This window comes from Tachypleus tridentatus, chromosome 13 (assembly GCF_004210375.1).
Source record: "Tachypleus tridentatus isolate NWPU-2018 chromosome 13, ASM421037v1, whole genome shotgun sequence".
Lineage (NCBI taxonomy): Eukaryota > Metazoa > Arthropoda > Merostomata > Xiphosura > Limulidae > Tachypleus > Tachypleus tridentatus.
The window spans coordinates 89,208,653-89,233,053 of NC_134837.1; the positions used below are offsets into that span (position 1 = coordinate 89,208,653).

At 31.7% G+C, this 24,401-nt stretch overlaps 1 protein-coding gene across 4 annotated transcripts in view; it reads right to left on the reverse strand.

Moving 5' to 3' along the window:
- The window catches only part of LOC143240413 (vascular endothelial growth factor receptor 1-like), a 72,965-nt gene that overhangs the window by 11,726 nt on the left and 36,838 nt on the right, over positions 1 to 24,401 (reverse strand). For 3 of the 4 annotated variants that reach the window (XM_076482816.1, XM_076482817.1, XM_076482818.1), the window contains 11 exons: positions 19,851 to 20,129; positions 18,963 to 19,114; positions 17,869 to 18,055; positions 16,378 to 16,689; positions 13,800 to 14,117; positions 11,975 to 12,142; positions 3,350 to 3,508; positions 2,819 to 3,115; positions 2,147 to 2,262; positions 1,724 to 1,874; positions 61 to 165 (listed from right to left, as the gene is read on the reverse strand). In XM_076482816.1, coding sequence (XP_076338931.1) covers positions 61 to 165; positions 1,724 to 1,874; positions 2,147 to 2,262; positions 2,819 to 3,115; positions 3,350 to 3,508; positions 11,975 to 12,142; positions 13,800 to 14,117; positions 16,378 to 16,689; positions 17,869 to 18,055; positions 18,963 to 19,114; positions 19,851 to 20,129 — 2,244 coding nt within the window. Of the gene's footprint in view, positions 1 to 60; positions 166 to 1,723; positions 1,875 to 2,146; positions 2,263 to 2,818; positions 3,116 to 3,349; positions 3,509 to 11,974; positions 12,143 to 13,799; positions 14,118 to 16,377; positions 16,690 to 17,868; positions 18,056 to 18,962; positions 19,115 to 19,850; positions 20,130 to 21,757; positions 21,841 to 24,401 lie in introns of those variants that run through there. The other variant, XM_076482819.1, reaches the window with a different exon arrangement.

Consider the following 24,401-nt stretch of genomic DNA (forward strand, 5'->3'; position numbering starts at 1 on the left):
CTGAAAGAATATCACTCATTCTGATATATCTAAAATAACTGAAAAAAAAAAAGAAAGTACCTTTAAGCATTTTGACTGCAACAGTAGTAGTTGTTTCACCATGTTCTAGACCAACAGCCTCTGCTTTTACTACCCTACCAAAAGCTCCCTGGCCTAATGTTCTACCTAAAAGATAAAGTAATAACATTAATAACTTACACTTTACTTAAAGACAGCACTAAATTTAGATATAATGTTTATTTAAATTATTTCCAAAATGCTTATTTTGTTCAGAATGAAAATAATTTAAATAAATTAGTTTGTCTCTGCAAACTACATGCTTTTGTTCATACAGTTCCCATATTGCATCACATGTTTTATGTTTTTGTCTATTAAAGCACTTAAAGAAGATACACAAATTTGAAAAAATCACTCATTTTCAATGGGAAATAAATAGGGGACTCAGTAGTAATTAATCTCAATATTGATGGTGTTTTCATTTTAGATTTTATTGTGTTTACTTGTTGTTAGGCATAAAACTACCCAATGGACTACCTCTTTTCACCATGAGTATTGAAACCAGACCTTTAGCATTATAAGTTCAAACTTATTGCTGAGCCATTACTGAAGGCAGGGGTTGTATGCAACTCATATGCTATTTAGGACCCTATAATGAACAGTGTCATAAGCCACAAGCAATGCTAAACATAAGTTATACAAATATGTTTAACAAGCAGATGACAATATGGCAATTCTAGGTTGAAAATAATATGCATGAAAACAGCCAATAAGTTTTAAATAACATTCTAATTACACATACACTGTGTGAATATTATATTACAGTTTATTGAATCTAAATTAACAAAGATGTGGCATATGCTAATATCCTTGAAAACAAAATTCAACATAATTCAGTTACTGATTAAAGGATTAAGCAGTAGTACTAACCTTTTGATTCACTGTTAATGCTATCAACTTATAGTTTTTCTTCCCGTATGTGTAAAAAAATGCAAATTAAGTTTGTTCTACTTTGCACAACAATTAGCCAGACAAGATTTAATAGGCAGTGGTAGCATAACTCAGGACAAAAATCAATGCATCTTGGCCAAAGACAGAGAGAGAAATACATATATAGATTTTCTTTATGAGATATTTATATCTCACATCTAACAAACTTTAAGCACTGATATATGTCACTTTGAACATCTAACAGTATAGCATGTTATGGCAATGCCACATTTGCAAAAAAGCATATGTATATTGCCTTGTTTTAAGACTTTCCATGCTGAAGTTACTTTAAGTTTTCAGAGAATGCAAAAGTATTTTGAGAAAAATAAAATAAAAGGAGATTTTTGTATAAAAATAAACTACCAGAAAAAGTGGAGACAGTTTTGTGGAGTAAAGAAGAGTTTTAGCAAGTTGTTTTAATTTTATCATAATTCATGTTAAAACCATTATACCTTCAATGCTAGAAAGTTTGTTTTTTTAAGCAGCTTACATTTTTTTAAATATTTTGACACACACTTTCATTTATTAACATTTATAAATGCTATATGCCTATAATCTATGACAGAAATTAATTTTTTTATTGTTCTAGTCTTAAGAGTATAATATTATTGTTATGTTTGTTTTTATGCAAGTTTAAAGAACTTAACTGTATATGTGACATTAAATATTTATTTAACTTGAAAAACTCTTTATAATATTCATTGTATAACTACAAAACAAAGTAATTTATAGTCACCTAATTTCAGTTGTTCTTTTGGAAATTCCCAACGACTGTCATAGGGAAGAAGTTCTATTTGATTGTCCAATGGTAAATTAGGGTTGAGTAAATGTAAATTTCCTCTCTCAAACTGGGCATAACTAAAAAACTCCATTTCCAATTTGTACTTCTAAAAGTAGATAAAATTGTAAATTTAGAGATTATGAAAGGTACATTTACAGAAATCCAAATGATAAACTTAGAAATCTTAAATTCACTATTTTAGTAAATACTAAATACTTTATGAAATACTTACTTCATGAAATAATTCAAGTTCAAAAACTTTATTTATCATTTATTTATAGAGTATTATGAAAGTTTCAAATTGCTTTTAAAAATTAACATGTCATCTTATCCTTCAACAGATACTGTATTGACACCAAATGTAAATTATTAACATACCCTTTCAGTGCAAATCTTTTTGATCAACAAAATAGCCAAGATAAAAAGTCCAACTCCAGTTATAACAAGCACACTTATAATAACTTTCTGGCTGTGACTGATAACAAAAGGGACACCTGATAATGAAAATATATAATAAGAGAATATTTTAAAATTTTTGAAATAAAGCATTTACATATAACAAACAAAATACATCCTAAAAATTTCACATCCTGAAAAAAACAACAAATGATCAGAGTGGTTTAGATAAACTGATGAACAGTATTTTTTAACTGATAATTCAATACTTAATTAAATCATGAAAGTGAACATGGAACTAGTAGGTAAAGTACTACACAATATCAAATGAATTTACTCATTTTTTTTTTTACTCATTAAATATATTTATCAATTCCTTAAAATATATAACAATGATACATTTAAATTCAAAGTCCAAAAAGTTATTAAAACACTGTACCTCAGATCAAAATATTCTTTACATTCAATAAATTAACACAAAGAAACAAGTTTCCTTTAACACTCTGTATTTACAAAGATAATTAAACTATTAAATATTTGATTTCTGATATATTATAATTAAAATATTTATCTTTCACATTTCATGCATTAGAAATATTCAGTACTAACTTTCTTATTGCTAACAAATTTCAGAATTTGAAATTGTTCACTTACTGTGGTCCACTAATAACACTGTACCAGCACGAATTTGACCTCCTTTATTTTCTGCTACACATTCATAAGTTCCTGCATCATTTTGTACAACTCTTCTAAAAATAAGAAGTTGTTTATCATCTTTATATTCTATTCCAGAAAGACTAGCTGCATCAAATAGTTGATTGTCTTTATACCATGTGATATTAGGCTGAGGTACTCCACTAGAATAACACTTCAGCTGAAATTCTTTGTTATGTTCAGCTTTTGTCTCAGAATTGTTTAAGTTTGTCAATGTGTAGAATGGTTTCTTAATTGCTAAAAAAAATTAAAAAATGCATTATTTGACAATGTCAGTTACAAGCAAAACATTAAAAAAAGTGTGTAAAGAAACACAACACCAGGATTATAAATAATTTTAATCACATGATGTCTTCAATATAACAAAAAGAAGTTAATAAAGAAATCTGACTTTGGAATTAAAACTATTATATTTACAAACGATTATTTCAGATCAGTGACTTGAATGTATTTCTGTCTTCCCTGACTTACCTCTAACTGTTAAGTTTGTGACTTTTTTCTGAATAACTTCTGGGGTTTTGTTATTCCAAGCCCAACATTCATAGACTCCACTATTGTTTATTGCAATAGATTCAAAGACCATGGTTAAAGAATGAGAATATTGTGTGCTTTTAAAAACTACTGAAATGCCTGAAAAGAGAAATCAATAAACAAAATTAAAAAAAGAGTAAATTATACTCTCTGTATCATTCCCCATTAAGTTAGAAATATAGTTTTATTAAAATACCTACTAGTTATGAACATATAGCTCATTTTGTTAATATTAAAGGATTTACTTCAGTTGTAGAATTCAGTTTTCCTTTTCCAAATTACTTCACATTTGTTGACAATATATCTCACTTATTTCATAACATGCTTACTGTATCAAATGAAAATCCCAGAATGGAAAAGATAAACTAAAACCTGAGAATCCATGTTTGCATAAGAAATGTCCAGAGATAAACAATTAGTGAAATTATTTGCAACTAGTGTTTGTTTCATGTATATATACATTGAAGTACATACTAACAAAACATATAACAACATGAAACACCACCGATATTAGAGCTGTGCAAGTGCTGAAATATATATATAAAAAAAAATGATGAATGAATTAATCAAAAACCCCAATTCACTAATTCAGGTAAAGCATATGTAGCTTATTAATTACTTTTTCCTTATATGGATCTTTTTATGTTATTTTACACAAACACTTGAAGTGAAAAAATATATTACTGAAACATATTTCTAAATAAATAATATAAACATTTCTATCTTTTCAGCTAGGTTTTGGCAAAGTTCATAAGTTAGCACAAACGATCTGATTTCAGCAGCATCAAATGTTAAATGACAAAACAGACAAACTTAATGTATATTACAATATCAAAGTGATTTAATCTCCATATAATGTGTTTCATCTGGCTTTTAGTAACAAAGATTATATCTGGTTTAAAGGGCAATTAAGTAAAACATTACTGTATTATACATTAAAATTATTTTAATCTCAACTGTAGTGTAAAAAGAAAACCATCTTATTTAAATCTTTCATTACAGACATTTTTAAAATGTCTGTGAATGTTGGACCTACTTTTCCATTCATATCAAAGAACATATTAAGATCACAGTACAAGGAATATCCTGTGTTTTAAACCAGTGGCTCCCAACTTATGGTATGCAGAGACTTTTCTGGGAAGTGCAAGAACATTTGAATTACACTGAAAAAATAAACTTCACACCTCAAAACATAAGGTGCATTACCACCATATTCCACTAGTCAATACTTTTGATTTAGTTTGTTTTATTAACAGAAATCGTTCTTAAGTTTTTGTTAACAAATTTTAAGTGTTATATTGATTGATTGATTTAGTGTTTTATGGCACAAAGCAGCGAGGCTATCTGCGCCAGACATTCGGTAAAAATGTAAAAATAAATAAATAAATAAATGTAGTAATAGACATAAATGGAAATGAAGGTAAAACAAAAACGTATAAAACCAATGTTGACACCTAGTCTACAATGTTAAGATAGAAGGCAGAGTATAAGAAGTTGTAAGGTATTTACTCTAGCAAAAAGGTAATGATCATAACCCATCAGGAAGACTAACAGGTAAGTTCAAGAACCACCGTCAGTCACCTGAAGTTGGTCTTTCCAGTCCTGGTTCCGGGTTATGTGTCATAGCAGCTATTATCAAAATGTAAAAGAATAAAAGTTTTAAAAGACACTCTGCAAAATCATAATAATGAGTAGCCAAATGTCCAGTAAAAAGATAAAAGTCAAGTAAATGGAGTAAAATTTGTAAAAGTAATTGAAGATAAAAGCAAATCGGCAATTAAAACAAAAAATGGCGTAAAAATACAGATTTTTACAGATCCAGTCAACAAAGGTGTAAAGGACTACCTGTAGCAGAATGGTAATGATCATAACCCGCAAGGAAGACTAACAGGTAAGTATAAAAACCACCATCAGTCACCTGAAGTTGGTCTTTCCAGTCCTGGTTCCGGGTTATGAGTCAACATGGCCAGTACTAAAAAGTAAAGTAGTAAAAGTATGAAATGATATGCAGCAAGAGTATAATAACAACTCGCCAGGACGACTAACGCTACAGTTGATAGTTCAAACAGTAGTGTTATCACCTGAAGTTGGTCTTTCCAGTCCTGGTGTAAGTTATTTAATGTTCATTTAATTGTTGCAATGTCAAATTGAATGAGAGAGATTAAAACTGTAAAAAAGGTTCCACAATTAAAAGGTGTTGAATAAATATCATTCACTTTGACATTAAAAGACAATGGCCATTAAAAATTAAAAGATTATCAAGGTGGACAGAGTCATCATCACCAATAACTCTGTCCAATGTTACAGACTGACCCTGGGAAAAATATGTTTAAAATATTGCAGTCGTTGAGAATTGTAGCGATGGCAAGAAAGTAAAACGTGGCTGATAGTGATTTGAGTGTTACACAAACTACACATTGGTGCATCAGTTCCAGATAAAAGAAAATGATGAGTTAAAAACTGTGACCAATGCGTAGCCTAGTGAGAACAACTTCCTCCTTCCGAACTTTATGGAAGCTAGATGGCCAAAGTCCAATTTTGGGTTTGATTTGAAAAAGTTTGTTGTCGCGTTGCTCACTCCAAGTGGACTGCCAGCTGGCACGGAGCCGAGCCTTGAAGACAACACCATAGTCCATGTACGGAATAGGCATAGGAGTGATGGTGCTGAAGCAGACATATTTAGCTGCCATGTCTTCAAGCTCGTTCCTGCGAATACCAACATGGCCTGGTATCCAGAAAAACTGGATTGAAGTAGCTGCTAATGAGAAATGGGCCAGTTGGTTTGAATATCAGCGAGAATAGGATGTGAGCTAACGTGTAGCGATTCCAAGGCAAGTATAGAACTAAGCAAATCAGTATAAATAGTGCAGTTGGAGTACTGCTCAGCTGCAATATGATCCAGGGCAAGAGATATGGCATACAGTTCAGCAGTAAACACAGAAGCTGTAGAAGGGATTCTGCGCACAACTACTGACCCATAGCAAACCATAGCAGAGCCCACTGAATTACCTGATTTGGAACCATCTGTATAAATGGGAACTGAATGATTGTTTGAAAGATATTCATTGAATAAAAGACGATACTTCCAATCTGGAGTATCTGCCTTTTTTAGGTGACTGAAAGAAAGGTCACATTTGGGGGCTGTAATAAGCCATGGTGGGATGGACCGACCTGTGGAATCTGCAATGTTATCCAAGGACAGACCCAATTCATCCAATTGTGCCCGGATGCAAAGGCCAAACGGAGCAATGGCAGATCATCTGTTCTGTAAAAATATGGCCCACTGAGGAAGGAAAACATATCCCCAGGTGAGATGCTTTGGTAAGGAATGACGTTTGAAGTATATTGTAAAGATAGTTGCAAACGGCGAAGGTGTAGAGAAGGTTCATGAGATTCAATGTATATACTTTGAACTGGAGAGGTATGAAAAGCCCCAGTGCAGAGTCGAAGTCCTTGGTGATGAATGGGGTCCAGCATCTTTAAGGCGAGGGTCTGGCAGAGCCATAGACCATTGATCCATAATCGAGTTTCGACCTAATAAGAGCACGATATACCTTTAACATTGAACAGCGATCTGCCCCCCAACTGGTAGAAGAGAGAACACGGAGGATGTTCAGTGCTCTTGTGCATTTGATCCGAAGCTGCTTTAAGTGTGGTATAAAGGTCAGTTTACGATCAAAGATAAGCTCCAAGAACTTGGTCTCCGGGACCACTGGCAGCAAAACTTCACCGATATGAAGTTCAGGATCAGGGTGAATACCCGTCGGCGGCAAAAGTGCATGCATACAGTTTTGGAGAGAGAGAAATTAAAGCCGTTCGCCAGAGTCCACTTCCATTACACAATTGAGGGCAGTTTGTAGTTGCCGCTCAATATATCTCATGTTTGACGACTGACATGAGATGTGAACGTTGTCGACATACAGCCCATTCACACAGTGAGAGGGAGTTGTTCAGTGATGGCATTTATCTTTATACTGAAGAGAGTAACACTCAATACACAGCCTTGAGGGACTCCAAGTTCCTGTACAAAAGAACGGGAAAGTGTCGAATCCACATGAACTTGGAATCTCCTGTCCATTAAAAATTTTTAATAAACATGGATAGATGGCCACGTAACCCATATGTATGGAGGTCTCGCAAAACGCCATACCTCCATGTTGTGTCGTAAGCCTTCTCTATGTCAAAGAATATTGATACAAGATGTTGGCAGTTGAGAAAGGCTTCTCTGATAGATGTTTCAAGACGAATTAGGTGGTCTGTGGTGGAGTGCTGTCGACGGAACCCACACTGGGTGGCGAGAGGAGGTTGTTTGATTCAAGGAACCAAACAAGACGAGCATTAACCATCCTTTCTAATGTCTTACAGAGACAGCTCGTCAAAGCAATTGGACGGTAGTTTGAAGGAATCTTGGGATCTTTCCCTGGCGAGAAAGGTAAAATAATAGCCTGGCACCAGGCATCAGGAAAAACATTCTCCTGCCAGATCTGGTTGAAAACAATCAGAAGGACATCAAGAGAAGCAGGAGATAGATGGTGCAGCATGTCATAATGAATATCATCAGGTCCAACAAACGTACTGGGAGACCGATGAAGGGCCATTTTTAGTTCCATCAGGGTAAAGGGATAATTATAGTCAAAGAAACAGTCAGTTCGAAAGGAAAGAGGTGATCGCTCTGCCCGAGTCTTGATGGCCAGGAAGGTGGAGGAACAAGCAGAAGTGCTAGATACCCAGCAAAAGCTTTCACCTAGAGTGTTACCGATGTTCCGAACATCAGTCACCTCCTGACCATCAGAGAGTAAGATCGAGAGGGGGACAGAATTGTAGTGCCCATTTACCTTTCGAATCCTGTCCCATATGATCTTGGAACTGGTGGTAGAAGATATGCTGGTTGTGAACTTAATCCAAGATTCCTTCTGGCTTTGACGTCTTACCCACCTAGCATGTGCACAGGCCCGTTGGAAAGCAACCCGGTTTGAAAGTGTGGGATATCTACGAAAAGTAACACAGGCCCGCTTTTGAGCCTTCCGTGCTAAGTGGCAAGCAGGATTCCACCACGGACGAGGATATCGTGGAAAACGTGTCGAGGTTTTAGGAATACACTGAGCAGCTGCATGTGTAATACAGTCAGTTACCGCTGCTACACAGTCGTCTATTGATGGCTGATTTACGATGGCAGGATCAAGTTCTGCGAGAGCAGTGAAAGTGGACCAGTCTGCCTGATCCAGCTTCCACGGGGCACGCGGGTAGGGTGGCATCGACCACAGCCAGTCTCTCTCAAAAGGATCGGAAAATGATCACTACCTAGTGGATTACTGTCAACTCTCCATGAAAAATGGGAGAATAATGAAGGGAGCAAACTGAGAGATCAATAGCGGTAAAGGACTGACTAGATGCATGAGAGTAAGTGGAAGAACCAGTATTGAAAAGAGAAAGATTATGATCAGAGAGCATCCGCTCTACAGATCGGTCCCTCCCATCAATAATAGCACTTCCCCAGAGGGGATGATGTCCATTAAAATCCCCTAGGATTAGAAATGGAGATGGCAACTGTTCAACGAGAGCATCAAGATCTGATTGATCATATGTCCCTCCAGGGGACAGGTACAGAGAACAAACAGTGATGGTATGACCCAAGGAAACACGGATGGCTACAGCCTCCAAGGGTGTGTTGAGTGACAAAGACAGGGTGGGCATGTGTTGATCAACCAACAGTGCCACCCCTCCATGTACTCAACCATCACACAATCTGTCATATCTGTACAGAGAAAACTGTCAAATGGAGACAGTATCAGCAGTTTTGAGAAATGTTTCTTGTAAAGAAAGACAAACAGGATGGTAGGAAGCAATCAGCGTTTTGATATCCAGATTAGAACGTAAACCTCGACAGTTCCATTGTATCAAGGTGGCCATTTTTAAAAATGGGTAGGTGAAGTGGCTGGAGAACCCTTCGGTTTACGACCACGTCTTTTTTCTTTACTGTCTTTAGTCGGAGGAGGTCTATCAACCTCCATGGATCCTGCTCTGGGTCGGATGGGCAGGTTTTTGTTATTGGAAGGGGAATCCAGTGACTGAGGATGCGAACGAATAATTGTTTTGTCTCTTGTGGTGGGAGAAAAAGATGTATCAGAAGAAATGCCTGTATTTGAAACTGAAGGACGTGGATCTTGAGGTTTGTTGGAAGGTATGGGAGGAACAGAGATGGGTGTGGAAGTCGATTCATCAACCTTTTTAACCACGGAGGTCAAAAGGCTTTTCATTTGTTTTGAAAACGATTCTCTTGGAGGCACAGAGAGATCTGTCTGCACTACCACTGTAATTGTGGAATGAAGTGCAGCAGCATATGTCCGAGATGGAGGTGTGGACAGCAATTTCAGAGCCTCAGGATAACTAATGTTATGTGTCGTTTTCAAACGCTGCACCTCTTTTTCTTCCAACCATTTTGGGCAAGAATGAAAGTAAGAGGGGTGAGAACCATTGCAGTTTACGCAATGTGGGTTCATGTCAGAGTCATAGGCATCGTGGTCCTTGCCTCCACAACGAGCACCTGTCAGGAAACCACGACAAGATGTCTTTGAGTGGCTGAATCTCTGACATTGGAAACATCGAAGAAGGTTTGGTATGTATGGTCGAACCCTGCAAATGAGATAACCTGCCTTGATGGTGGCAGGTGCACGTGGTGAAGTAAATGTTAAAACGAGGGTATTTGTTGGCAGTGTAACTCCATCTTTCTTGAGTGGAGATGCCTCACTGCAGAAACTCCTTGAGTGGAGAGACCAGTGAGAATCTCTGACTCGGGAACGTTCTTCAAATCCCTTTCAACAATAACTCCTCGTGAAGAATTCAAGGTAGCATGGGGTGTAACCTCAATAGGTATATCCCCAATTGCCTTTGAATTCAAGAGGAGTTCACTGTGTTGGGATGTGGATGTTTCAACCAATATGTCACCAGATCGAAGTTTCTTTACTGACTTTGGAGAGCCAGCAAGTCCCTCTAGTCCCTTTTGAATAAAAAAAGGGGACATTTGCCCTAAAGGTTTTTCCAAAAGAGAATGTAATATAAGAAAATGAGGTACGTGTGTTACTGATGTTGAAGATTGCTGTTCTGAGTATTCAAGATGTGGTCACTTACCCATTGACTGTTTTTTACAATTTTATTTAAATTTTTGGAGGATCCATAGGAAAAAGAAAAAGTTTCGGTACCCACTGACCCCACCCACCATGGAGCCCTACAAGGGGACGCACGACAAAGTCATGCAAGGACAATGCAGCAACACCAGGGTTTCGTGAGTACTATATCCAAACACCAGCATCAGGCACAATGTCCACAACACCCATTGAGAACTTCCAACACTGGTACTTGGTTGACTCTAGCCCAAGTGGACCAGCCGATTGACCCAAGGGAGGCCACCCAAAGGCCGCCCGTCTACAGGAATTCGAGGCTAAAGTGTTGTGTTAGGGTTGGACCCCTCAACCACCAGGATCCTCTCCTCCCCTTCACGAGTCGCCACACACGGCAAACACGTGGGTGGATGTTTAGATCCCAGAGAAGGTAACCAGATAGAACAGAACCTTCCCTGGGAGGTCCCCTCACCACATACAGGAATCCACACCAAGGGGTTTAAGTGTTAAAGATGTACTGCTAACTCAAAGTTCTGATTGGGAATATGTAGCATAAAAAGAATGTGAATCACTGTTTTAACACCATATGTTGGAACTGGATACTGTAGTTCAAGTTACTATTTCAAAATTCATGGTGATGAACATACACTGAGATAAAAGAAACTTCCCAAACAAATTGAAAGTGACTCTTAAAGAGAACCAGTCTTCTGCTTTGCTGTTTTTATAAGTTTAGGGTTGGGCTTTGTCTCATATATACAAAATAAGTGTTTTTTAATAAACAAAAAGAGTATGAAACAAGGATATCTTAACATATGTCAACAAGGGATCATCCAGTCATTTCAAGGCTTTCCCTACTCACCTAACCTTCATTTTTCACAAAGTTATTCATTGTGTTCCAAAATTTTTGAAAATCCTAGCCTTCACTAATGTCAATGGCAACTCATTCCGCAAGTGAGAGAAATAAACCTGTCTTATATGGAACCTAAACTGTCTATTCTAAATCCTAATCTTATGTTCTTTCATTTTATTGTTTTACAGTGAACCATCTTTATGCTTTTGTTTGTTGAATAATAATAAAGTCTCATGCATTTTTGGTATACCAAATCATTTGAATACACCAAAATATTATTTTAACTACAGTAAAATAATAGATACTGTAAAGAAAAGAATAATCTATATCCTATAGCCACTTATTTACTTAGCCATACTATTAAGTATTAAATGACATTTTGTACAAAGTAATTTTTTAATGGTAAAAAGAGTTTTTATGTGAAGTATTAGACAAAAACAAGATAAACATTACACAAAAACATGTTTCACCCATACCAGTTTTCATATTTCATTAGTACAAATGTAATTTAAAAACTTAATATTTGTTATAAGTGTAACAAATGTGTTGACAAGACAAAGAACATAAAGCTGATAAAACACTGATTTCCTTACAAACCTGTTTGATTATCCATCAGATGAGAATCATTCAATTCATGACTCGTAGAATACCATCTCCAGCTCAAATTGGTATAACTTAAAATGTTAGCAAGACAAGTTAAGGTAACTTTATCTTGTTCAACAGGCTCAGAAGGAGCAGCTCTAATCTCAAATCCATTTTTGGCATCTAAGCAATTAAAGAAACAGAAAATAGCAATTATTTTGTTATTATTTACATAAATTATTTTAAACAAAATAACTACTCTACTGAATGTTAGATTTTGTAAAAACAATACAACAAGAGCTTTTTTAAACAACATTTTATTAGATAAAAAAAGATACATGTTCACATTTCTACTAAAGAAAACTTCTGCAGATAAAAAAAATTCAAGTTTTGATTATTTAACAAGTTTTAGAAAAGTTTTATAAATTATAACATACCATAATATTTAGTGACAACAAAACACTTACTGGTCCATCTAGGTTGTCCCATTCTCTAATCAAAACTAAAATTATTTTAAAAAACCCTCAAAACCAGCACTTATTATTCATATTCATATGTTTTATTAAGCTTTCCCTTAAACTCACTTATGTTCACAGTCTCCACCATATCTAAAGGCAACCTATACCATATGCCAACTACTCTGCCAAAAAATAAAACTGTTTTAGCTGAAAATTATTCATACCTTGCAAAAATGTATTTATGTTTCTCCTAGTCTTACTAGTCTCACTTTCAACAACACTATCAATTTCATTTACAATTTTAAACACCTCAGTCAGTTCCCCCTTACTCTTCTTTTATGAAAAGAAAACAATTTGAGAAATTTCAACCTCTCCTCATATGACAAACCCTTCATCCTGGGCACCATTCCAGTAACCATTCTTTGAACAATTTCCAACAATTCAAAGTTTTCATAAGGTAAGGAGCTTGTAACTGAATACTCCAAATGTGGCCTAACCAGTGACATATACAATGACATTATAACCTCTTTAGCCTTGTAATTTAATATTTCTGTAGATACAAACTAAAATCCTATTTGTCCTACCATTAGCCACAGCACACTGTTTGGATGGCTTTATTGACTGATCAATTAGTACACCAATATCCCTTTCTTTCATGAGACTGCTAAAGTTATTCCCATCCAAATTATAATTCAAATTATGATAACCCACATGGATTGTCTTGTATTTCTTATAATTAAAACCCATCTTCAATTTATTTGCTCAACTCACTAAATGATCTAAGTATTTTTGTAAAGCAGCAGCATCCTCTTTATAGCCACCAACACCAAAGACCTTAAATTTTTATCATCAACAAATTCAAGAAATATATCAACTATTTCTTCATCTTTGTCACCAATGTAAATCAAAGAGAGCCAAGATCCCAAAATTGAGATCTAAGACATTGCACATGTAATATTAATTTATTTTAACTGAACTCCATTCAAAACAACCTTATGCTTTCTTCCATCCTGCCAATTTCCTATACAATTGGCTAATTTAAACTCCCAAATCCAAAGAGAAAAATTTTTTTTACAAGCCTTTTTATATGACATTTTGTTCAATGTTTCCTGAAAATTGAGATACATCAAATCTACATCCTTATCCTCACCTAAACAAGCAGTAAACTATTATGCTGAAACTTGGAAAATTAATTTAGCAAATCTGATATACAGGATCTATAATAACTTTTTAACTGTAAACGTTTTTTCTATATCATTAAAATGAACATTTATTGGAACTACAAAAATGTTACATGTTTATTCTTTTAACATTTTATGTATCAAAATTAAACCAGATGAGAGTATAATTGGCACAAAACAAAGGCACAAATTCATACTTACCAGATACAAAAAATGAAGAAATAGCTTTACTTTCTCCAAGGTAATTTCTTCCAATGCAACTATAGTAACCAGAAACAGAAGCAATTGCATCTAAGTGCAGCAGAACTGTGTCTGTACCCTCATCCTGCAAGGTACTTATAGCTGAGGCATTAATCCAGTCATTGATGCTATCAGAACTACAATTTCTCATATCACTGCAGAATTTCCAAAACCAACTGACTTGTGGAAGTGGGTAACCTCTAACCTTACAAATTAGGTCATAGTGATTCTGCAACATGTAGAAATCTTTCTGGTTCATAATAGTGGCAATAGGCTTTGCTAAACAAAAGATTAAAAAGAAAAAAAAAATTATAAACATTTGACTTTTGAAAATAATTCAGTTCAACTTTTAAAACTATTCATCCTCTGAAAAAGCAATAACTATGATGATAACTTTTAAATACTAATAAAGAATACTTTCATACTGACCCAATCCCACACACAAATTTTTTTTATTACAGATGACCTGTGATACTTTAATCCATGGAGATGTTTTGTCTTTTTTTTTGTTATTATTATTACATAAAGCTTTGTAAAGTCAAATCTTTCAATAATTAATATCTTTGAATACATACATTGAATTTGAAAATAAGCTTGTACTTAACTTATAATTAAAAGCAAATCATTAATTACTTTCAAATTTCTTTCAATACTCACCTTTTACTTCTTTGGGCTGATTCTCATTTCAAAGCATTTTTTAAAAAAAATAATACTTACAGAAATATCTTCATCACATTAAAATTTAAAATGAATTTTGATGAAAGAGGTTCTAATGTTACAATAGTGAACTATATTTTTGTAAAATGAGGAAAATCAAATATTTACAGCTTAGCTATTTTTACATTTTTGGGTAAATAGCTATTTTATTAATGCACTTTACAACAACAGCAAATAGACTAAGCTTTAATCAGTCATATATTCAACTAAGTGTAATTTTGTTATTTTTATTATGAAAAAAAAGGTACAATTCATCAAGTATGAAGTCATTGTTTTCAATGCAGGCTACATTAATGTTGTGTACTCAAACAAATGATACCTATATTTAATTTTATTACAGTAACTAAAACACTTACTTGAGCTTCAACAAAGGTTTCATAAGTGTTGTAAGAAATTTTCACGTCTTTACAAAAGTTCTGATATTGATGATGCAATTAAACATCAACATTTAACTCAAATGTTTAGAATTTTAAAATCACAATACTTCATAAGAATAGTGATCCTTGAATTTTTTCACTGTATCAAGCATGGCAATTTGATTCACCCTTTACTTTTAGTTTTGATGCCAAAGAAGTGAGAAAACCACTCACTAAAAATAAAGAAAATTTATGCCTGATTCTATAATTATCTGCTTTAGTAAAATAAATAACAGTAAATTTAAACGAAAAAAAAATTAAACAAGAAACTTTAAATTTTACCATGGAGCTAGCATCTAATGTAAACAGTCATTTACACAACTTGTTTTATTGCATACAAATAACATGGATAGCCTTTAAACAACATAATGATATGAAAAGGTCTCTTCAGTAAAAGTAAATCCATTATAAAAGACAGGATGGCCCTCCCACAGACCAACATTCATTCCAGCACAAAAGGTCACTCTTCCAGATAATTGTGAATTTTTACTTTTTGTAACATAATGCTATGGTACAGACTATGTTCACTCACATGTCTAAGTTCAAAAACAAAATTCAGACAGAAATTTTAAGACTAATAATATGTACACTTAATTTAGTTATATACTGACCTCACTAACCAATCAATAACAAATGTGCTGAAACACATACACAATAAATCTCACTGGTAACAATAAACTGAATCACTAGTGAGTTAAATGAATACTTCACTGAGATTGGTATTCATATCATACTCCTTTATTCTTCACACTACCATGATACTTAAGATTTTTAACTTTCCTGAAAGTAATAGATATTGCATCATACTCCCTCTAGTAAACAAACATCTAAATTACAATATTAAAATATAGCTTACAAAACTTTGCTTAATACCACTATATATATAATTTATTTCTAATTTTTAACTTTAACTACCTATATATCCATTTCTCATTTGCTGAAATTATTTGAACCACTAGCTTTAAATAATATCTATCATAGAAGTGTAAAACTTTAGGTGAAATATAAATTTTTGTTAGCTTTAAAGAAACTTAAACTATGTTAAAAATCTCATTCATGTATATTTCATAACATGTATTGAAAAATGATTTGTGATTGTGCACAGTACTGTGCTGTAACAAGATAAGACTATATAATTTATTTCCCACATGTTGACAAACTAACTACAATAAAATACATAAACATTTAAGTAAAAAAAAAACTACATTGAACATTTAACACTATAATTATATATTTTCATGAGTAAGTTTTAATGTTTAATTTTCAACACAAAACATCTTCTTTTGAATTGTTAAACTAAGACAGTGAGACAAAAAATGTACAAGAAAAACAATTTCAATAATATGTTTTTTTTTACATTTAGGTATAAATTCAAATGATACAGTAAAAAACCTGAAAATATTCACCTTTGACTCGAAAAGTGATTGAAATATTTACTAACAAATTCTCAGATTTTCCAAACACAGCGTAGACACCACCATCTTCCCTTTTTAGATTATTAATTGTCAAAACAGTCTGAGTTTGATACGTAATTATGTTTTGCTCAGTAGTAGGAGTAAGCAGCTTAGAATCCTTTTCCCAGTAAATTTCATACTGGTTTGGTGGAAGAGAAGAAGCTATTGTTACAACTAATTGTATATTTTTTCCAGCTTCATGTTCCACAGGTAACTCTGTAGTTACATCTGTTGTAAGGTTAATGAAAGGCTGCTGTTGTGTTTCTAAAGAAAACAGAAAATTCAATTTATACAGCAAAGAAATGTTTCAATAAAATTTGTTGATATTCTGTTTAAAGGTAGTTGAAGATCTGACAATGTTTTAATGTGTTTCAGTTCATCTATCTTTATTAGGATATGAAAACTGAACTAGGAACAGAAATAGATTGATAATGTTTTATTTACACTTCAGGCACAGATCAGTAAAAAACAGAAAACTTGTGGTGTTGATTGAAAAAACTTCTAGAGAACAATCATAACAATTTATTAATGGGTATTTCACAATATTCTTAAAACCATAAGATATATACAAGAATTACTTCTTAATATAAAATAACATGCACACTTTTCATAACAGTACCTTTTAAGACAGCCTAATTATGACATCCATAATCTCCTTATATAGAAAAATTTCTTAAAAACTACTTATCCTGAAACTGAATTATGTTTATGAAATTATAAAAAACTAAGAGACTAACCAAATGTACACAATAAAATAGCAAGTTTGTAAGAATACTATATAGTAACACCAAGCCTTTTTTGTCTAATATGTATTATATGTTTATTTATTTCAAGCTTCCACGATAATTCATTACCTTTTTCTCTAAGTCGGGAAAATTTTCAATTCTGATCAGCAAGGACAAGAAAAGGCAACGCTACAAATTAGCACAATCTTTTCTTTTAAAGATTAGCTAGTACATACTACCACCTTTTATGCTGACTCAGGACAACATCTAATTCTTACGTGTAATGATCTACATTGTTGGCATTGTACTTGCTCTTTAGATTTTACAATATCCATTGTCTGAAAAATTAACTTGTAAGCTTGTTGTAAATAAATTTATAATATGATGTAAGCCTACAAGAATAATTTACTCTTATTTGAAATAATATTCAAAACTTGTAATAATGATAGTTTAAGATGAGTGATGCAATATAAATGTTTTTAGATGAATACTAAAACATTTTTGAAAACATGCTGTTTTATCAATTGTGTATTACTCTCTAAATATTAAGTTTTATGATTTTCCAACACTTAATACCTAATGTAAATTATTTTGCAATAAAGGATTCCATTTCAAATTACTTTTTAATTATCTTGAAATAATTTGAAATAATAAACATGAATAAGAATTTTTTTTACAATACAAACAATTGTTTTATTTTTCAGAATAGTTAACTTACCATAGACTTTAATTTTAACTTGATGAGAATTAGTAGCTCCTAAATGATCAGTAACAGAGCAGATATAAATACCCTCATCACCCTCCTGAACATGAGTAACAATCAATTTAGATGTGATAATTCTGTAACTCTTAGTTGACAGTTTCTTTTCTGTATACGTAGGTTTTGTTTCCATTATCCTAGAATCCTGTCAAGATACAAGATTTATTAACTGAAATATTTATATTCAAAATATTTTCAAAATTCTCTTGAGACAGTTGTAATTAAGAAACTTAAAGTGCATGATGATCTAGATGATACTGATAACAAAATATAATGCAGAAAAGCATTTTCTAACATGTACTAATGAATGTCATTAATTTTAACTTACAATCAGAGTAAACACAGTGACAGACATATAGTCATAATATAAAATATTATTTAAGTTAACAAGTAAAAACAAACAGTAGTATTTTCTATTTTATTTTTATGTTGCTTCGTGTCAGTTATAACCTTGTTGAATTCTGTACTCTATTATTTATATTGTAATTAAAACGTTTATGGTGTATATCATACATATTATATAAAAGAGAAAGAATTATGAATATTTACCACCTTCAATAATATCAATTTTTGTTTGTCTTTTATTTTGATAAAAAAAATTTGTTGAGAAGAGGCCAAGTTAATATTCTTAGATTTAACATGGTTAGATAATTGAAAAAAAAAAAAACTAACTAACTACAGAGTATTACTCCACAACAGTTTTTTAAACAAGATTTAAATTACTGTTTAACAGTCATTTACTAAAGAAGTAAACTATAGAAAAACTTTATTTTAATTGTTATGGTTTAAGTCAGCAATTTGCCATAAATATGGCCTCAATTTTTGTCTAAATTACCATTTCTTCTGTTAAAAACAAAACAAAACTGAATCCGATGACTTCCACCATTTAATTAATTTATTACTTTTGTCCTTAATGTTCCAATAAAATTTTCTTAGACAATTTTATTACATTTATTGTTCAGAAAAACTAAAAGTGTTAAACACAGGAAATATAATATTAAGTAAAACAAGCAGAATAAATTACCTATTCTAAAAACACTAATAATACTAACATTTTTACTCTTATTAGGGTAGTCCCACTTCATTGATACCAAGGTATCAAAGGCCACTTGAACTTTGCAGATTAAGCTGAATGTTCCATTGATAACTGGTTGTTTGGCCAATGAGTTATCAATCTCTGGTTGTGGCTTAGAGTCTGGTTGCCCTGAAAATAAAAATAACATTACCAATGTTTAATGTATAATATCATAAGATATTTCTTTTAATAGGATAAATTTCTTTTATTAAACAATATACTCACAATTTCAAATTTAACCACTTTAATCAAAAGAAAATAACTAATTTATTTTTCATTCTTAATATATAATATGCAAAATACAAACCAATCATGTGTCAGTGTCATCTTTCAGAAGAAAGAAACAGAGATAAATAATTAATAATTATTTTCCTTAAAAAGAACTAAAAAAATAACCAAAAGAATGGTCTTATTTTTTCTCACTGGAACTAAACAAATTTAGTAGTAAAAGGCTCGAAGAAATTACTATAATTTTCAAAACCCAAACTACCTGTCAAGATGTTGATATAAACTGACCAATCAAATAACAAGGAGTTTGAGTAATGTGTGTGGGCAAGAAAATTAAGTCAAATAATCAGGTATAGAAGAACACTATATACAGTATTGAAGGAATAAGAATCCACAAAGAAATAGAATAAAAATAAAATAAAATTGGTGAAAATATATTGCATAAAATTAAACAGTCAAATATCATTTGATATGAAATGATTTTAAGAGTTGAATTACATTTAAAATATTCCATAAATTAAAGTTTCTTTAAAATACCAATTTTTCATGATTCATTGTTTTTATATATATGTAATTATATACATATGTAACAATAAAATCAAAAGTAATATTGTATTAAAGAAAATTTAATACTTACTAATGTAAAAAAGAAAGAAATTTAGTTTTTCGGTGAAATTACCAATTTGACCAAAACAGGTAAATTCTCCACTGTAGTAAATTGTTGGATGATTTATAATAAATCCCTCAGTTGGATCAAAAATCACATCATCTATAGTAGAATCTGCATTTATATTCTTTATAAGAGTAACATTTGCTTGTGAATTGGTAGGTAAACAGGGAAGCTTTAGAGGTGTAGGTGGCCTGACAGGCAAAAATTGCTGAGACTGATTGTGAAACACAAAGACATGATTGTTATCTGTAAAAAATAACACTGAAATTAATAATACAATTTTACAACTAAATAAATACATGTATATTTATAAAATTATGCAATAAAACTTCAACTTTATTGTCTCCATCTCAAATTTAAACAAAAGACCTTTTGTACACAAAATTAGTGCTATACCACCTAAACTAAAAGGTGAATCCCCCTTAGAATCTTCTAGCAAGGCACTTTTTAGAAACTGAAACTACCACCCATGCACCTGTAATATATACTCAATTAAATGTTATCACTAATGGCAACACTTACAAAAGTTGGAAAGGTAATCCTGGTTTACTTATTCTAATTTATAATTGGATATTTTTATGTGAATCAGATTCATGTTTCTTTTTTTCTTTTTCAAAGAGAAGATAAAACAAAAGATTGACCTAATACATGCTGCACTTGTCTCTATGCATTGATGAAAAATAAATATTTGGAAGTTATTGTGAAAAACACTTTATATTGTTTATTTCTAAAGTTAATCTTTTAATTGTTGAGGGATTTGTTTTAATTTACACGTTTGTATTAACATTTGGTCGAAAGAAGTTTTTACATCAAATGGTAAGTTTAATATTTGAAACTTTACAGAGAATAAGTTAAGCTAAGAGTTAGTAAATTACTTATATTAGTTAGTTAATGAATAATCAGTGCATGATTTAGTCAATTTCTCCGATGCTGAAGACAGTCTGCTGCTGCAAATTTTGAGTTTGCGTTGTTGATGAAGGCAAAAAAAAAAAAAGACTAGTAGGTTGTTAGTTTAATTTAACTTGTGAAGTTAAACTTATCATTGTCACATAAAACTACAAATTGTAACAATAAAATACTTTTTACAAAAATATTAGAAAGCTTAAATAATAATTAAAGCTCTTGAGCATAAGAATATTACCCAAGGGTTTTGAAGGAGTTTAAGGGCTCTATTTGAGTTTTATTGCTTTTTTTTTTATTTGTATTAATGACATAAATGAAAGAAATTTCAATAAATTTCACGAATTTGCTGACAATATTAAGATCTTTGGTGTTGTTGACTGTGAGGAGGATGCTCCTGATTTACAAAAGAATTCAGATCATTTAGTGATTTGGACAAACAAATTACATATGGGTTTTAATTATAATAACTGCAAGATAATGCATGTGTATTCTCATAATTTGAATTAAAGTAAAATTTGGATGGGAATAATCTTAACAGTGTCATGAAAGAAAAAGATCTTGGCATTCTTGTTAATCAATCTCTTATGTAATCTAAGCAGTGTGTTGTTGTTAGTAGTAAGGCAAATAAAATTTTAAGTTTTAGTTACAGAAATATTGGACACTTCTTAGTCTATATGTAGAGAGCACTGTGTTCAGTCTTGGACTCATTACCTTATGAAGGATACTGAATTGTTAAAAGGGATTTCTAAAAAGGATAGTAGATTTATACCTGAGATTGAAATGATGTTATACAAGCAAAGGATAACATCTCTTAAATTGCTATCTCTTGGTAAAAAACAAAATGTTAAAGGGATGGGATTTGATTGAGGTGTTTAATGTTGTTAAGGGAACTGACAGTGTAATGCATCATTTTTGTATTTAATAGTAAAACCTGGGAGTTTAAAGATAAATGTTAGAAACGAAAGAATCACCTTCAAAGCTAAGACCATTTTATTTTTCTAACAGGGTGGCTGGCCTCTGTGATGTGTTACCTTCAAATATGGATACAATAAATCTGAAAAAATTTAAGGAAAGACTTAATAAATAGTTAAGTGATAATAACTGGCTTAAGTTATTTTTTTTAGGTTAGCTTAGTGGATGGGATGCACTATAAGGACAAATAGGACCCTTCTTGTTCTTATATTTTATGTTACATTGTTAAGTGGACCAGGCTTTTCATTATCCTTACCAAATATTACAAAAATAACTCACCCAACAGGTAAAATTATTACACTTTTTTCTGTACTTTTCAAACATATATACTTTTTTTTTGTAATAGAAATGCTCTCATTATAAAAGTAAATACTACTCAGAAAAGTTAATAAAAAAGAAATTTTAATAACACATACCTAAATTAAATTGTATTTCATCAACATAAACTTCAGTGAAATAGGAAAATATTATTCAACTGCATTTTCCATGCATGTAAAATACATAGATCACCAACAAAAACCTTTTAAACCTATGTGGTGAGAAACTAGTAACCCAATTCAAAATATTATGTATTTAGTTTGTTTCTATAGTTTAAGCATGAACATATGGTCCAGCAGGCTGCTGAAATTGTTTCATTTTACTTGCCTTTGCATCTTTACTATTCTTTAGCAGATAGTCTGTATTTTTCCCACAAAGATATTGTTCAATTTCACCCTTTGTTTCAAAAGAGGCTGTTAGCAACAGTTTTTTTGCTGGTCAAGTACATGATATTCATAGATTAAGACCTTTTACTCTTGTACAAGAATGACCAGTCACGTGTAACACATACAGTTTGGATAAAACTGAGATTTCCTGTTCTTTTGAGGAAAGTTGGTTATAGCTAGTTCTAATTAATTTTGCAAGTGAGTAGTTTTATAGAGGCCTATTTTGAGGAAAGGAAGATGTCAAACCATTCCTCAATCCATTATGTCTCATGTTTATATAAATACAATTTATTTTTTATTTTGCTTTGTGTTACAAACAAAGGCAGTATTACACTTTCCAATCTATACCAATGTCTAGTTATTTCTTATGGCTTAAAAATTAGTCATTTAGTCATATTCAGGTTCCTTCACAAATTTCCTGCTCCTTCCTTCTGCTATAAAACAGACCTATCTGATAATTGAACAGAAATCAGTTTATCTGAGAACAACACAATTAATTCATTACTATCCTACTTCTGTCACTTTACAACATATGTAGAGCAGACAAGAGAAGCCATAGGTATAGTTAAGTTGTTGGTAACAACAGAAAATTAAATGCAATATCATTCAAGAAAATTCAATAATAAGACTTAGAAATGAAAGTAACAAAAACAGTAAATTAGAGTTTAAAGAATTAGCAGAAAATAACATAAAACAACTTATTCAAAAACACTAAGAAAATTAAAATATACTATCATTACCATTAAACACTCATGAAAATAACAGTTTTATATTTAGTTCTTGCAGGCTATTTATTTTTTACTTGACAGCATATTTGTACAATTTGACCAATTTGTTTTCCAACAAATACATGTTATATCTGTGTGATGTAAATTCAGCCCATAAATTGCAGCTTTATATTTATTCACATTTGAATTTTCATGCATAACAAATACCAATAAAAAAAGACTGTAATAAAGTTTTGCATATTAGATACATATGTGAATATATTAATGACATCTTTTTTGAGCCTAAGAAGCTTATACATCAGATCTCACTCTGCAAAAGCTCTTTCTCCAAGAAAAGAAGTAACCACTTGAATGTACATAAAATGTTACACAAGTTTAAAGTTTTAACTGAACAGATGTTTCTAATTTTTAATTTATATACTATATTATATAATTAATACTATATTATATAAGGAGCTATTAAGAGTTTGAAGTATCTTAAGTCAAAGCTTGAGCTAACAGGAAGAAAACTAATGATGGTCACCATATTGTAGTAGTTCATTATTATGTTAAACAAGTTTTAAGGAATTAAAAGTATAAAGCATGAACATTTTAGAAAAGTCATGGTATTCTGTAATGCTTTCAAATACATAATTAGTAGCAGGAAGATTGTTGAATTTTTCATAAAATTCAATGAATTTGATGTTCAAATATGGTATAAGAAATATGTTTTATCAAGAAAAAAGCAAGTTTACAAGCTCTGTCCAAAATATCTGGTGTTATTAAACAGGTCCTAGCATAACTAATAAGTCCTAAGTAATACATATTTGTAGCATAAGTTACTGAAATATTAGGCACTTGAAAATGGAAAGTTTATAAATTAAAAATTAGAAACATCTGTTCAGTTAAAACTTTAAACTTGTGTAACATTTTATGTACATTCAAGTGGTTACTTCTTTTCTTGGAGAAAGAGCTTTTTCAGAGTGAGATCTGATGTATAAGCTTCTTAGGCTCAAAAAAGATGTCATTAATATATTCACATATGTATCTAATATGCAAAACTTCATTACAGTCTTTTTTATTGATATTTGTTATGCATGAAAATTCAAATGTGAATAAATATAAAGCTGCAATTTATGGGCTGAATTTACATAACACAGATATAACATGTATTTGTTGGAAAACAAATTGGTCAAATTGTACAAATATGCTGTCAAGTAAAAAATAAATAG